Source organism: Solanum stenotomum, chromosome 5 (genome assembly GCF_019186545.1).
Source record: "Solanum stenotomum isolate F172 chromosome 5, ASM1918654v1, whole genome shotgun sequence".
NCBI classification, from domain to species: Eukaryota; Viridiplantae; Streptophyta; class Magnoliopsida; order Solanales; family Solanaceae; genus Solanum; species Solanum stenotomum.
This window is the reverse complement of record NC_064286.1, coordinates 55,820,137-55,837,168: the sequence shown is the minus strand read 5'-3', so window position 1 is coordinate 55,837,168 and position 17,032 is coordinate 55,820,137. Positions and strand designations below refer to the sequence as shown.

At 29.5% G+C, this 17,032-nt stretch overlaps 1 protein-coding gene and 1 long non-coding RNA gene across 3 annotated transcripts in view; both read left to right on the top strand.

Annotated features, from left to right (window-relative positions):
- The window catches only part of LOC125866398 (NADH dehydrogenase [ubiquinone] 1 alpha subcomplex subunit 1), a 93,044-nt gene extending 78,214 nt beyond the window's left edge, over positions 1-14,830 (top strand). The window contains exons 2-4 of one of the 2 annotated variants that reach the window (XM_049546798.1): positions 9,328-9,473; positions 9,592-9,700; positions 14,641-14,830. In XM_049546798.1, the coding sequence (XP_049402755.1) occupies positions 9,366-9,473; positions 9,592-9,690 (207 nt within the window). In that variant the 5' untranslated portion in view covers positions 9,328-9,365 and the 3' untranslated portion in view covers positions 9,691-9,700; positions 14,641-14,830. Of the gene's footprint in view, positions 1-9,243; positions 9,474-9,591; positions 9,701-14,640 lie in introns of those variants that run through there. The other variant, XM_049546797.1, reaches the window with a different exon arrangement.
- LOC125866403 (uncharacterized) overlaps positions 1-17,032 on the top strand; it is a 220,536-nt gene that overhangs the window by 99,830 nt on the left and 103,674 nt on the right. The gene's annotated exons all lie outside the window — the stretch shown is intronic.

Here is a 17,032-nt window from a genome sequence, read left to right as displayed (position 1 = left end):
ATTGATGAGAAATTGTTATGGGATTTCTTACTCTTTAGTTAGAACAACAATTCAATTTGTTTGTGTTGGGCCCGTGCTCTAGCACGGGCCATGCCTATCTATTACTTATTAGAAGTGAGAGTCGAGGTGTACCAACATGTGTTTGGCCTACTTTATTCAACCATGTGTTTGGCCTACTTTATTGTTACTCTTTTTATTTTTAACATTTATTTTTAATTTTAAAAAATTGGAAATTTTATGTTAAAAATTTAAATAACAGAAAAAATGATTTATTTAACTTTTATCATCATCAATACTACTCATTTATTTGACGTTTTTTCTTAATCTTCATCTCATCATTAATGTTATTTATATAATTTTCTTAAATCACTTATTTTTTCTTTTTTAACTCTTTTATATATATAAAAGTTGGATATGTAAATAATGATGTGACATTTCTTAGAAGCTAAGATTACTATTTATCTAATTTTTCCAATTTAAATTTTTTTTTTGAAGATATCATACGCAAATTTATGGTCAAACGTAAACTATTTGATTGTCGAGAAATAAAAAGTGTCACATAAAATGGGACAGACGAAGGATAACTCTCAATTAAATTTATTTCACTTTTTATTTTCCATTTTTAACATAATTTTTCAAGTTCGATTTCTAGGAATTCTATAGTAGACCCATTTAAATTTTACTTTTTTGTTTTAAATTAGAGAACTTGGCTGCACTTCGCGCGATCATTTAAATTAAATATTTTTGATTAATTTTATATTTACTCTGTTGTTTAATCGTAATATTTTTATTTGTTTTAATAATATGAAGATTGTGAAAAAAAAAAAAGCTTCACAAATTTTACGTCTATTAAATGAGGAAGAATATATTTTTTTATCAAATAAGTTATAATATATTTGCTAATAACAAATTCTTCCATTGCATGAAGTTGATCCTTTAATATATAATATATATTCCGGTGTACCATTCTCCTTAAATGTCTAAGAAATATCTCATAATGTCAAATAACACTGTAATACTCTCTCTGTCCCTAATTACTTGTCCACTTTTAAATTGACACATTTATTAAGAAATCAATTAATGACATAGTGAGTTTATCATTTTACCCCTATTAATTATGAAGTAGATGAAAAGTTCTGCAATTTTCCAAGTAATTAGTCATTTAATTGAGGGTATAATAGGTAAAAAAATGTTCTTTCTTCATTTGTCAAAATGGACAAGTAATTAGAGACAACTATAAAAAGAAAAGTGAACAAGTAATTAGGGACAGAAGGAGTGCTAAACAAATGCATCAGCAAATGAAATTTATATTCAAAATATATTGAATAATGACGTAATGATACCTTAATAGAATTTCCTATCCATTTAAAAAAATAAAAAGTTTCACCCTTTCAATTTCATTATATCTTCTTATTTAGTAGAAGAATCATCATTTATTATATTCTACTCCACCTTTATTTGTACCATCAGAGTTTTAAGAATAAACATTAAATTTTAAATCGAAATAAAAAATCATTGAAAAATGACAGAAAAAATAATAATAGTATATGAAAATTAAAATAAGGTGCAAGAAAAGCCTTTTCACGATAATTTTTTGAAATATATTGATAACAATTAAAATGAAGCTGTTATTTTATCTTTAAAATTAAGTTTGANCACCTAACCTTTACTAAGGTCCTATTACCCCCCCGAACTTATTTTATATGTAATATTCTACCCCTTTTTGGCCTACGTGGCACTATCTTGTGGGCCCAGCGCATGTTGACAATTTTTTCAAGGATAGTGCCACATAGGCCGAAAAGGGGTAGAATATTATAGATAAATTAAGTTCAGGGGATAATAGGACCTTAGTAAAGGTTAAGTGTGTCTCTGGGATTTCGGGCATAGGCTGGGTGGGTACTTATGCATTTTCCCGGAAAAATTTGTAATAATTGATGAGAATTTGAGAAATATTATAGAAAAAGAGAATAATAGCTTTAATGATAAAATAAATTAAATATGGCTATTGATGAAAATATAAATAAATATGATTATTTTTAATGATTTTTTATTTTTTAGGTGAATTTTTTGGTATTTTAAAATTAGAAAAAAGGCACAGAAAAGATAAATTGGATTGAAACTCTTAGAGAGGGTCACATTACCGTTTTTATATTCAACTTTATTATTATATATAGATTTGTAATAAATTAAATAATTCTTTTTTACCGTAAAATAATTAGTTTAAATGAAAGAAAAAATATAAATATAAATATAAATAAAGGTCATAGAAAAATGTCACATATTATACAAGAAAATACAAAGAAATCATACCTTTGACATTTAATTCTGGATACATATCATGAAAAATCCCACCTAGATACATATTTAGAAAATATATTTTTCATGTAATTAAGTACACATATTTATGCAATTTAAATATGGAACATCTCCATCTTACCTTTTTCTATAATATCATTTGTTTTTTTAAAAGGTTGTCCAAATTCGAAATCATAAATCTTTACTTATAGAACCTGAAATAAAAAACAAAATTTATGTTAGCATATTTTTATAAAGTCTTTACATTATAAATAAAAATATAAACAAATGAAAGATGAATAATAATTATTTAAAAAGCCATGTGAAAGGAGTTATATTTAAATGAGTAAGGAAAATGACTAAAAGAAGGGAGAGGAGGAAAGTAAAACAAAAATAAAGTAAAATGAAGCTTTCAGTGGTAGTTTTTATGGACTTGAAATAGCATTAAAGTATAATTAAAAGGTAAGAAATTAATTAGAAATTGACTTTTAATATGGCCACGTTTATAGACGTTTTAAAACGGCAGAATCATTTATCTTGTGCATTTTCATTTTGTTTTTTTAATTCATTGTAATAAAAATGAAGAAAAAATGCTAAGAAAATCAACAAAATCTGAGAAAATATATAAATTCATTTCCTAATCAATGAGGCATGCCACATCAGCGGACTTATGTTCCACCTTTTTCTATATATATAGATTTAACATATTAAATAAATTGACGACAATACATTTTTATTGTTGCTATAATATTTTTAGGGAAAATTAACAATTAAGTCATAATACCTAACATAATTAGTCAAAATAACAACACTTTAAAATATTTATTTAAAATGCCAGAATGATAATATTTTTATAAAATAATATGTATTCAGAGTTTAGTATTTTAAATTAATTTTATTTATGGAAAGAGTCCTATATTGAACCAAATTATATACCAATAACTAGGGGTGTTCATGGTTCTGTTTGGATCGGTTATTGGTTAAAAATCAAATCCAAACCACAATTAATTGGTTTTTAAATTTCTAAAATCAAACCAAACCAAATCAAGAAAATAACCGTCGGTTTGGTTATTGTTGGTTTGGTTAAAATTTTTTGGTTATTTCGGTTTGAAAGTATATAGTTTTTTGAGGGCATATGCATCTCGATAGACACGAATTCATAGTACACAAACAATCAGAAAAGCTATTGTAAATTTTATTAAGCAATACTAGTCATAGAACAATTGAAACAGGACTAAAAAAACTCATTACCCCGTTAGAAGGCTTATATCTAAAAAGAGAAAGCAATGTATATATGCAGTGGAAAATCAATATTAGCAGAGTTGTCTTGGATAAATATACCATATTGAATCTTGCATGTTGTGACAACTGAGAATTTTTCCTAATAAACCAAAAAAAAAAAAAAATCAGTGCTCCAAATGTAAAAATCACTTAAATAATAAATTTTTGGTTGAGTTAGAATTAGGATTTTAATACTTGGGCTGAAATTTTAAGTGTTGGGCTTAAGAAAATAATAAAGTTAAAGACTTAAGTTAATTAAAATTTAATTAAAATATTTATATTTTATTTATGAATAATATATAAATAATTATAAAATTTATATATATAATTTAACGGTTTGGTTTGGTTATTTTTGCGGATATTCTTTTGTAAAATCAAAACCAAACCAAATAGTATCGGTTTTCAAAATTCAAAATCCAAACCTAACCAAATCCAACCAAATATCGGTTTTTTTAATTGGTTTGATTCGGATTGCGGTTCGGTTTGGTTGTTTAACCATAACCATGAACAGCCCAACCAATAACCGTTTAAAGTGGAAAAAATAATAATTAAACCAATACCATTAACCCTCTTTCATCACCATTCACGTTTCTTCCCCACCTTTCACGTTTCAAGTTTATCTTTCTTCAAGGTGCTAAATTGTTGTTCATCAAGAAATTTTCTTTATTGTTAAACGAATCTCTTTATTAATTCAAGCAAATTTCTCGGTTGGCAAGGTAATTTCCATTATCCATTTTGATTTTTTTGATTTGATGTTTAAATCACCGATTCTATACATTACAGATTCTCAGTCGAATTTTCCAATTTTTATGTGATTTTGTTTAAATATTCATTATATATTTATGATTTTCAATTTTTTTGTGATTTTCTTTTAATTTTTCAGATTTTGTAGATTCTAGAAATTCATGTATATGTTTGTTTTGTTTGATATTTAATACATTTTTGATAATATCGAAATTTGCTTTTAGGGTTTTGGATTTTGGGAAAAGCATTTGCTCCATTAAATATTTTGTTTGATATTTAATACATTTTAATATTTGTTTGTCTCATCCATTTTGTTTCTTTTCGTTTTCCACGTTATTTTTGGGCTTTGGTATCTAGGCCTTGTTGCTCGCGTGGTGGGAAAGAGGTCTGAGATCTTGATAATTGTGCAAAATTGTGTTGTAAGTTTTTGGAACACTTTGTAAGATGATATAAAGTAGTTGGGGTCTTTGTGACTTATTTCTTCATCATCTCTATAGATTTTAAGCATAGCCTGTTGTGTGTTTTATAGTCACTGTGGCAACCTTGCTGTAGTAAGGGAAAAGACATTTGGCCGGAGGAATTCTAGTTGGTTTTCTAAAGTTATGAAGTTTTGGTTTTATTACTGTAAAAACTCTGGAACCTTTTTTTTCATAATTTTAATGTTTGTATTTTATTTTTTATAAGATATTTTTTATATTCATGTGCATACTCTCTGTAGTTTTAATCATAACAGTATTAGCAAGATAAGTTTGATGAAAACATGATATATAAAGTTGTGATGAATACATTATAAGAAGGGAGATACAAACTAATTTGGTATTCATTTGGCATTTGAAATACAAAATGTTATTGAAATACATCTTGATGCTCGGGATACTAATTGATATTGAAATACATCCTTATTTTTTGGAAATAAACTTGTCCATAGAAATAGTAACTACAATTTTAAAGTCAACTAATAATAATATAACACGAATGGATATCGAAATATAAATACAATTTAGTTTGAATACAACTTATTATATGTTTTATGTTTTCACCATAAATGTATTTTACCACTAATATATAAAATTGTGATGAATACATTATAAGAAGAGAAATACAAACTAATTTGGTATTCATTTGGCGTTTGAAATACTAAACGATATTGAAATACATGTTGAATTTAGTTTGAATACAACTTATTATATGTTTTATGTTTCACCAAAAATGTATTTTACTACTAATATATAAAATTGTGATGGATACATTATAAGAAGGGAAATACAAACTAATTTGGGATTCATTTGGCGTTTGAAATACTATGTGATATTGAAATACATCCTGATGTTTGGGATACTAACTGATATTGAAATACATCCAAAATTTAGTTTGAATACAATTTATTATATGTTTTATGTTTTCACCAAAAATGTATTTTACTACTAATATATAAAATTGTGATGAATACATTATAAGAAGAGAAATACAAACTAATTTGGTATTCATTTGGCGTTTGGAATACTACACGATATTGAAATACATCCTGATGTTTGGGATACTAACTGATATTGAAATACATCCTAAATTTAGTTTGAATACAACTTATTATATGTTTTATGTTTTCACCAAAAATGTATTTTCAGTATCATTTTATTTTAGGGATAAGGGTCTGAAAAATATCCAACTTTGATCGGATTTGCTGTTGCGATATTAAACTTTCGTAAGGACCTATTACCTCCCTAAACTATTTAATACCGTATTTTTTACCCCCTAAACTATTTAATAGTGTATTTTAAAGGTATATATGTGCCCACGTGGACACATTACTATTTATAATTTTGCATTGTTTTTTATGTCCACGTGGGCAAATATATATGTTTAAAATACGGTATTAAATAGTCTAGGGAGGTAATAGGTCCTCATGAAAATTTAGTATCGCAACAGCTAATCCGACCAAAATTGGAGTATTTTTCAGACCCTTATCCCTTTATTTTACTACTAATTTGTATTTATATTTTTTTGTTACTCATACAAGTTTTCAATTACACTTTAAAGTAATTACACGTTAAATACACAAAAATAAAATAAATTCATAACATGGATATGAATATATTTCGGGTGAAAACATATTCAAAGAATTCCAGGATAGTAAATATATAAAACAGAGGGCATTAGAAATTGGGAAACAATTCCATTCTAATAAGGTATATAATTGAAGCATCATTAACTAAACAATACGCGGTCCATTCCTACACGAACGCCTGTTGTGCCCCTAAACCCACAAGGACTGCAAGAATTCTTGCTCTTCTTCCCATATAGCTCGTTGTACGCCTCGTCACGATAGTTCTTGAATGGCCTTCCATGTAGCTTTTTGTTCTTTGTAGGCCGCACTATGTCATCCTTAATGTATCCAGGTACATTCCACTCGTTTTGATCAGGTAAGGAAATAATTGGAATGTTGTATATATCCAACAAGTTACTTGGCTTGTACATGTCAGAACAATATGGTCCAACATCAAAATGTTTCCTCTTTAAAACGGCCCAAGCATGCGAACATGGTATTTCATCACATATCATGTTTGACTTGATCTGTCCGTTTTTCATTGGAATCTATGCTCAATTGCATATTGCGTCATCACAGCTTTTAAAGTTTCCTTGTCCTTATAAACATGATCTTCCAATACTACCTTATGTTTGGTGTTTGTAATAATGTCGCAATTCATGTAATCGCTATTGTTCGGCACACTAAGCACCAATGCTTGTGTATCAACTATATCTCCTTCATCTACTCCACACATTTCAAATCCATCTTTCAAAATATTTCTATCATCCAATTCACAAATACGGATACACATTGAGGATACTTTGCTAATTCCTTGTTATTTTTCTTCAAAGACACATACACCCTTACACCCATGTCGTTGTGTATTTTCAAAGGTGCATTACTACCCTTTATTTTATACCTAAGTTTCATACTATTGAAGCTCAAATCAACACAAATTTGCTTAGAAACAACATCTAATAATTCTCTAAATGTCGCATATTCTTTCATCACAATTGCTTCTATAGTGTAATCAACGTAGCAATTATCCTCGTTCCACCTCCAAGAATGCATGACTAGAAAACTAATGCTTCCCATGACTACATTAACAAATATATATTTGATAATCACATATTTGCAGATTTCTAAGACAAAAAAATTGTATCCAATAATCAATTACATAAATGTAATGTGCGCTCAAACATCAATAGCTTCAAAAAGAAAAAATATAGAACACTCAATCAAATACATAATGATCTGTATTTACATACAACTATTCCACCTTTTAGTTCAACTACAATAAATTAAATTCAATAGTTAATTGTATCCATAATTTACAGCAAGGCAACAAATATTGGTATACAATTCTTAATTTCTTTACGATTTTTAACCTTTATAAAGTTGTATCCATTAACATTTGGTTACAAAATAGTATGGAACATAAAACATCAAAAAAGGAAAAATTTAATATTTAATTGTAGCTAGAATTTATCACAAAAATTTTATGACTCTATCACTATGTTGTTACTAATTACATTAACTTTCTAGGATACAAAATAGATTATGTATTTTAAAAAAACAACAGCTTCAAAACTAAAAAAAAATATACAATTTCATATTGTTAATATTTACATTAAACATAATGGGATACTAAAAGATTGTATGCATTCAAATAAAATAAAAAACAACTATGAAACTAAAAAGAACCAAGCACTTTCAAGCGTTTTGCATCATATATTGGATTTTTAAACATCCAAAAAAAATTAAAAATTTCAAACCAACAAGGATTTCACCGATTCAAAATAAACAACAAAAAAATAAAATACCTGATGTCAAAATTTCTTGAATTCAATGGAACTGACGAAATTATAGTCATGGATTTTGAAAACATCCGTTTTAAGAATATGCCGAATTCGATTTGAAGAAGCTATGAATATTATCAATTGAATGATTAGGAAGACAAAACTATTTTTGCAATTTTTTTTTTGAAATTATTAAGAACGGAAGAGAAAAAAAAACGCTCCACAGAAAAAATGGCAACATCCTCGCTTTTCAAAACGTAACTGAATAAGTTCTAATCATTTTTTCCTTTTTTGATGTTTTATGTTCCATGTTTTTCTCTATTTTATTATTAAGTATTTGTATTCTTTCAAATTAATCAAAATAAAATAAATACATAACTCATCCTTTTAACAAACTAAAATATTGTTATTCTTAATAAATAGTTAAATTGTTGCTAAGGAATCCCACTAAAGGCTAAAATATTGTTGTTTTAAAAATTTTCCCAGTTTATTATAGTGGTTAGTTACGAAAATTCCTCTTTTTTCATTAATTAAAGGAAAAATTACAGAAATCTCACATTTTAGTTTACTTATTACCATTATCCCCTATAAGTTTTACAAATCTCCAAAATCCCTCATTTCACGCATCAAATTAGTGTATCAACGCTTATATTATTGTATCTCGCGCATCAGATTAATGTATCAACGCTTATATTATTGTATCTCACGCATCAGATTAATGTATCAGAGCTATATAAGTGTTGATACATGCGCGAGATACAATAATATAATCGCTGATACATTAATCTGATGCGCGAGATACAATAATATAAGCATTGATACATTAATCTAATGCGCGAGATACAATAATATAAGCTCTGATACACTAATATAATGCGCGAGATACAATAATATAAACGCTGATACACTAATCTGATGCACGAAAATGAAGAATTTCTGTAATTATAAACTTTTAAGGGGATAAATTGTAATTTTACCTTTAAAAGTATGTGATTTATGTAATTTGCCCTTAATTAAAGAGAGGCCAGGTCAGGCCTATCAAGCAGATACAAAATGGGCCTGGACCCAAGTTATGGCCCAGTTTTACCAGTGAGAGTTGAGGATTATTGAACAAAAAGGGAATGGCAGAATCCATTTTCTGGAGAATTGGCTACTGCAAATCAATCAAATCAGTATAAAGGGAAACAACGAGAGAGAGAAGAAAAAGGGAACGAGAGAAGATGAGTTTGAGGTGGTTAGAAGCTGTTCTTCCACTAGGAATCATAGCTGGTTTTCTTTGCGTTATGGGTAATGCTCAGTATTTCATCCACAAAGCTGCTCATGGCAGGGTAATCCCCTTTTTACCCAGATCCAATAGTTGATCTTTTTCCCTTTTGGGTATTTGCTATCATTCTTTTTCCGGCAGATTTTGACACCCAATTCGTTTTCTTGGGTTAATGTTTGCAGCCGAAGCACATCGGGAATGACGTGTGGGATGTAGCAATGGAAAGGAGGGACAAGAAAATGATGGAGATGCTTGCTTCTCCTTCTTCGTCTTCGTCTTAGGCGTTGTATGGTAATTTAATCAGCTGCCCTTTTAATATTATCATTTTGTTTTTATGCTAATGAGGGAGATTTATTCTTGTCTGCTGGGCAATTAAGATTTAGGGTTACTAGTCTGTTCTGTTAATTGTTGTCAAATTTGCTTAATTTGGATTAAATTCTAATAAAGTGTGACCTTGGATGATGAAATTTCGTGCTTGAGCTTGATTATGAGCTTGTATACTTATCCAATCTAAGAGTCTAACCAGTGTTATCCCTACTAGCTCATGCTGCATCTCGATTGTTTACCGGCTACCCCCATCATATGTACCAGGTAAATCTGCCTGGATGGGGAAAAAATCAATCACCTAGCGGTTTCAGCCTTGGTAGGATTTTAACCTTGATCTCTTGTGGTTGTCATCTCATTCATTGATCATTGGATCAGGCCCTTGGATGCTTTTAAATAGATCTGCCATTCCTCCAACCTACCAAAGTTAATGAAACACAGAATTTGCTGAGGGAAAATAATACCAATAACTTTCCTTAATTGTGCTTTATCTTTGGCCAATTGAGCTTTTGTGATCCAGCTGTTGCTAATGGCGGCCAGTATGTGTCATGGTAAAGTGGTAGACAGTCATGTAACTCTTAAAATGTTTTGGTTTATCAGACAACTGATTGCTAATAATTTGATGACTAATTAATCATAACGTAAATAAGCAACTTTTATAAGAGTGGCATCCATAATTTTCATTTTTTTAAAAGAAGAGTGGTATCTATGATCACTGAGATTAGTACAATAAGAACAACATACCCAGTGAAATCCCACAATCACGGAGATTAGTAATCTAGGTAAAATAAGACAAGGTTGTATCTATAAATAAATACATAAACAATGGATGAGACATGCTTTCACATTCTGATGCATTATCATTTTGAAATTCTGGCTAACTTTTGTATTCAGTAGTATCAGAGTTTTCAGGGGTCTTAGAGGAGAATTAAACCATACTTAACAGGCAGGTGGCACCATATAGTTTTGAAGATGAATTAATCACTCGTTCTGTGGAAAAATGGCTATTAGACTTGTCTGTAAAGTGAGTAAAAGCTTTTCCATTTTATCTCACTAGAGATTCTCGACTAGATGAGGTCATTACTAGAGTGAAGAACTATTTTTTCCATTGCTATTCTCAACGATAAAACCTTTAGAAATTATGTTCAGTTGAGAAAAGGTGGTGACTTTCAAATATTGATAAGAGTATAAGAACAGTATTTGAAGGTTAGTGTGGTGGTATCCGAGCAAGTATAGCTTGTACCTAATCAATCAATTTTGGGCTTCAACAGTGTAGTATTAAAGCTTCACTTTATTTCCATTGTGGTTTAAAAGTTTTTTTTTTTTTTTTTTGAAATTGCTTACTTTATATTNATATTGATAAGAGTATAAGAACAGTATTTGAAGGTTAGTGTGGTGGTATCCGAGCAAGTATAGCTTGTACCTAATCAATCAATTTTGGGCTTCAACAGTGTAGTATTAAAGCTTCACTTTATTTCCATTGTGGTTTAAAAGTTTTTTTTTTTTTTTTTTGAAATTGCTTACTTTATATTATATCACAAAAGTACATGGGTTGTACTCAAACCTTATATACAAATGCACCCAGACACTCCTACAAGTTTCAACTTAAAGATTGGTGCTTCTTTAGCTTCAGTTTGAGAAGCAATAGTTTCCACATTATTAGTAGAAACATTGTGTAGGTTAATCATAACTTCTATTCCCATGTGATTACTGAATAACCCTTAATCCATTAGATATATCAACTATAAAAATGTTTTTTTCTTAAAGTCTATAGCTTGCCATTTAGAATGATGGTTTTCTTAACAGTTCTTTGTCTTTCTTCTTTCTTATGATCAATGGATGCCCCAAAGCTGGTTTAACGAATCTAGATGGTTGACACCCTCTCCATGTGTTTTAACCTAAGCAATGAATGTTTTGGCTGGGCCTCTCATGAATGACGAAGACAAATTTGTTGGGTGGTGGATTTGGAGGATGAAATGCCTATTTCTCACTAGCTCTATGGTGATGATACAGGCTGTTGCATATTTAGTGATATTCATTGAAAACCAGTTTAGGTTCTAGGCTATCTCCTAGAGTTTGGAACTAAAATGATACAAATAACTAATTAAATCACGAAAATGGGATGTCGAAACTGTACTGGATATAACTGGATTTATCGAAGTTAAAAGCTGCGATATATAGCTCCAGCTGGACTCTCCCTGCTAGCGAGCGTTAAATCCATAACAGAGCTATATATTGCAGTTTTTAATATACGCTCCTTTAAAACCCTCCTGCCCCGCTGGCAGTGGCTAGAAAATGGCCTAATCCTCCCATATCTTGCCACTAAAACCGGTGTAAAGCTTCTCCAACTCCATTCTCCAATTTTTCGAACAAAATTCACTAGAACAACTGAGATGCATAGCATATTGAACGTGTAGAACAAGATTTTGGGCTTGAAAACTGGAATGAGAATGGATTTTCTTCAAAAGAGATAATTTTAAATTTCATAAATAAACTTATTGATTATTGCTTCTCAAAGTGAGGCTAAAGAAGCTATAGACAGATGATCCAAAAGAGGAGCAATTGAAAAAAACACTAAAACATGCTTACTATTATGAAGTAATATCGATTATCAACTATAATCAATGAATCTTGTTCTGCACCTGCAGTATGCTATGGATCTTAGTCTTGGAAAAATTTGTTTGAAAATGGGAGAATGGAAGTTTGGAGGAGTTAAATCATAATGGTGAGATATGGGAGTCATTTACTGGCCACTGACAGTCTGGATGAGACCATATATCACAGTTTTTAATTGCGATAAATCCAGTTATGTTCAGTTAACATCTATTCGTTGGTCAATATTGATGATAGGGATGGATGTGGCACTTACAATGCCATGATTCATTTTGGGGTTGTATGGAGCTATCAGAACTTGATCCTTTTTTGTTATGCAAGTATTTTTTTTAGGGTTTCCAAGGAATCTGGAAAATTCAGCAATTAAATGGTGAGTCATTCTGAAAATGTGTCAATAAAATTTGGAGAGATGGATCTCATATGTTGGTAATCAGTTAACATACAAGGAGTTTTAACCAAAAGAAGAATAGTTGGATGCAAGTATCTTTATCAACTCTTGTAAGTTCAGTTCCTTGTAAACTCCGGCTTTCTGAAGAAACCTTGTAGTTAATATGACTTCTTACTGAATCATATTATTGTCTATGATTTATCGTGCAATCACACTGTTATCATATATTCTTTCATAATCTTACAAGCTATCACTTTGTACTTCTATTTCTCAAGTAGACCCTGCAGTTCAGGCAAATGCCAGCTATTGACAAATTTCCCATTTTATTGAACATAGAATCTGGAGGGGATTTGAGTATCATTTTTGAATCACTCTTTAGATTACCTTATTCAAAACGTAAGAGCGAGATGTTTATTTGGTTTAGTTCATGTTAGGTATTTCCCCATTATTTTCTGGACCATGGGGTTTTTTAAGCTCTATTTCTTTCCAAGTTGCTTCATCAATTTCAGAATTTTCTTCCAAGTACTGAGCTTCATTGGTATTATAATTATCCAGGCATTTTGTCATTGTTCAAACTTGTGATTCCACTTAACTGATGATGAGCCCTTTGTAAATACAATGAGCTGATAGTCAATGTGTATTGACTTTTAAGTCCTGGCTGCCTTGCCCCATCACCAAAATATATGAGCCTGAACCCCTTTAATAATTGTCTCACAAACTATATTCTATTGTTCTACAAAGTCGTAGTTAGGCTATCTATGTTCTATAGGGCGGAGTGTTCATCAGTTTAGAACTCTCACATTCATAGGATGAAGGTGGGGAATATGAGGATGTTACGATGGATGTGTGGGTTTACTAGGAGAGATAGGATTACAAATGAAGATATCCGAGACAAGGTGGGAGTGACTCCGGTGGAAGACAAGATGCAGGAAGTGAGATTGAGATGGTTTGGGTATGCGATAAGAAGATGTACGGATGCTCTAGTGCGGAGGTGTGAGAGGCTGGCTATGGATGGATTTAAAAGAGGTAGAAGTATTGGAAAGAGGAGGACATGTCACAATTGTGACTTAATGTGGACATGATCTTAGATAGGAAGCTGTGGAAAATGCAAATTTGGGTAGAAGGTTAGTAGGTAAGAGTGCGTCCATGCTAGCAGGTAGGAGTGCTTGGTGCCCTTGCTAGTAGTTAGTGTTATGCTTGTAGTTTCTTTTTCTTTGATTTTTGTTGATATATGTTGTTTCATGAAGTTCGATTGTGATATTATTTGGTTGTAGTATTGTTCTGCTACTATCCGTTGTTTTGTCACTACCTAATGTGGTTTGTACTTTCATTACGTCTTTTTCTATTATGTTTTTGTCATGAGCCGAGGGTCTATCGGAGCCCCTCCGCCTTACCTCTAAGGTATTGGTAAGGTCTGCATACACTCTATCCTCTCCAGACCTTACTCTATGGGAATACACTGGGTATGTTATTGTTGTAATTAACGGAATAGTTCATCAATTTTTAATCACTTGACTAAGGAAGCTTCTGAAAACAATTTATCCATAATGCACAAAAGAAACTATCGAAGACAAACTCTTCTTTATTTATCTGTTCTATTTCTAGGCATCATAAAATGCAATGTTAGACACTTGACTCTGAAAAGGAGAGATTTTATAAGCTGTAGATGCATGTGACCTTGTTAATTTGACTTGTATCATTGTGATTCTTCAAGTTCATTGTCATGCTTGTGTATTTTTGGAATCCCATGGATTCCATTATCATGCTAGAATTGGAGGTGGCTCTTCTCCTATGTAAGTTTCAACATATTTGGCATGATTGAACATTGCATTGGTTAATATTGCAACTTTGTGTAATGATTTATTCATGTGCATCAAACTTGTACTGATACTGTACATTCTTGCAGGAAACCTGCGTTTGGGAATAAAATGGTCTTTTAAGGCTCGAGATCATGTTAGAGTATCGTCTTTCTTCCTTCTCCTGTTGCTGGTTTTCTATAGCCTATGAGCTTTATAACAATGAGACATTTGTGAAATGCTTCTTTGTTGAATCTGGTGCAGTTATTGGTTTCTGTTTGAACTATTGTGGAATTTTCAATTCATTGACTCTCTACTTGAAAAGAGACTGGAATTTCTCTCTATACCCACTAAAAGCACTGAAATTCTAGATATATTCCTAATAGAACAAGGGCTTTCGTTTTGTGGTAACAATAATGCTTGATGTGTGGGTTAAACGCATGTTACTACTGCCTTTATGGTTCAAATCCTACCGCAAAATTTTTCTTAAATGAACAATGAAAAGGTGAAATTTAGATAGTAAATGGATGTATAACACATGCAAAAGAAAAAAACCTTTATTTTTTAAGAAGTTTTGTAAATAATATAATGTACACAAAATATTTTTTATATGTATTTATTACTAATTATTATAATATGATATATACGTACAAAACACTACAGTTAATTAGTAAGATAAATTGTGTAAAATTCCAGAGACTTCCAAATATTAAATCATATAATTAAAATAACATTTGTATATTTATAATATAATGTATAATTATTTGTAATATACAATGTAGAGCGTCTAATGGAAAAGTGTCGGCCACTCTCTCTGTCCATTCCTCCAACTACGCTATGCAACAGGGGACATTTTCGACAGTTTGCTAAATTTATATTTCTTTCGCTTTAATTTATTTGTAGTATTATTACTTGACATAAAATTTTTTAAAAAATAGATAAGATCTTTATATTTTGTTTTAAATCAGTATTACGTAGAATGTATCAAAGCAAATTGTTTAATTTTATAATCTTAAATGTGTTACTTAAAGAGTTTAAATTATTATATTGTCATAAAAGGATTTTTTTTTAAACAAACTAAAAAAAAAAACGAGCAAATTTAAAGATACATATTACTTGATTTCTATATTAAATATCTTTTAATAAATAATTACTGATTTTAGCGATATTTTTTATTTATTACCATTTATAGCAATACTATGATAAATCTGCAATATATATTAAAAATGAATTATGTATATAATATATATGTATTATAGTTGTTTTAAAATATATTTTGGGCTTGTTTGATAAGAAATTGACACATTATATTAAAATATGTGATAAATATATTATCCATCAATAAAACTTGAATTATATGTATTTTATAAATTGTTCTCCGTAATATATGTTAAAACTGTATTATAAATATATTAAAAGTAAAAAAAAATGTTATTACTATAAATGATAAATATTTTCTTAATTAAGTATATTTATGTAAGTTTTCATTCATTTACTACTCCAATATAGAAAATTAAGAGATTACTTTCTTAGTTCATTTTTATTTGTCGTTTTTAACCTATTAAGAAAAAAAATTATTACATCAATTAATATACATATTACAGTAAACTATTTATATAAACTTTTTTTTTTAAAAAAAAGTGTAAAATTAAAAATGAAGGAATTAAGTACTATTTTAACCCTACATAAAAGGGGACAAATCCCACCTCGATTTTATCTACCTCGTATCATAAAGGAGTAAAAAAATCTTACCTTTTTTCATATGCAATAATTGAATCTACTTTTCTCCATTTCTTATTTTAAAATTAATTTTGGTAATGATTTTCTTTAATTCACACCACACATGACAGCGGATTCTTAGGTGACAACAGTCCAATTCATACACTATACAGTTAGGGCTTATTTGGTCGGTGGGGTGGGAATTAGTATGTGGTAGAATAATTAATTTTATTATTTTAAAATAAATAGTAGAATAACATAATCTTGAAGCTAATTACTCCTTTCGTCTCAAATTAATTGACCACTTTTAAAAAAATAATTATCTCATATTAGTTGTTTACCTTACTAAATTAAAAAAACATTAACTAAATTTTTCCTATATTACCCGTACAATTAATTCTTTTTGAAAGTATTCACATTTGTTTATAAAATTTCCAAGAAGTTTTGTAAGAGGTGAATTAGTATAATTGTCTTTTTGTTTATGATTTCTTAATATGCGTCTAAAAGGAAAACTGATCAACTAATATGGGACAGAAAGAGTACTATTCATAGTTAGATATATGATTTGTTTTTATTGAGTTATTTTATCAATCAAACAATCTCTTATTCTGAAATTAAAATTTTGAGATTGTAATTTCTAGACTAATTTATCACGTTTAAGAGAAGGGATAACACAATTTTAATTTGAATAAGATAATATGAGATATCTCATAATTAAGTTTGGGATAAATTTTGTAGTGTGTTTAGTTGATGATTTAAATTTATTGTAAACAAATTTTACGT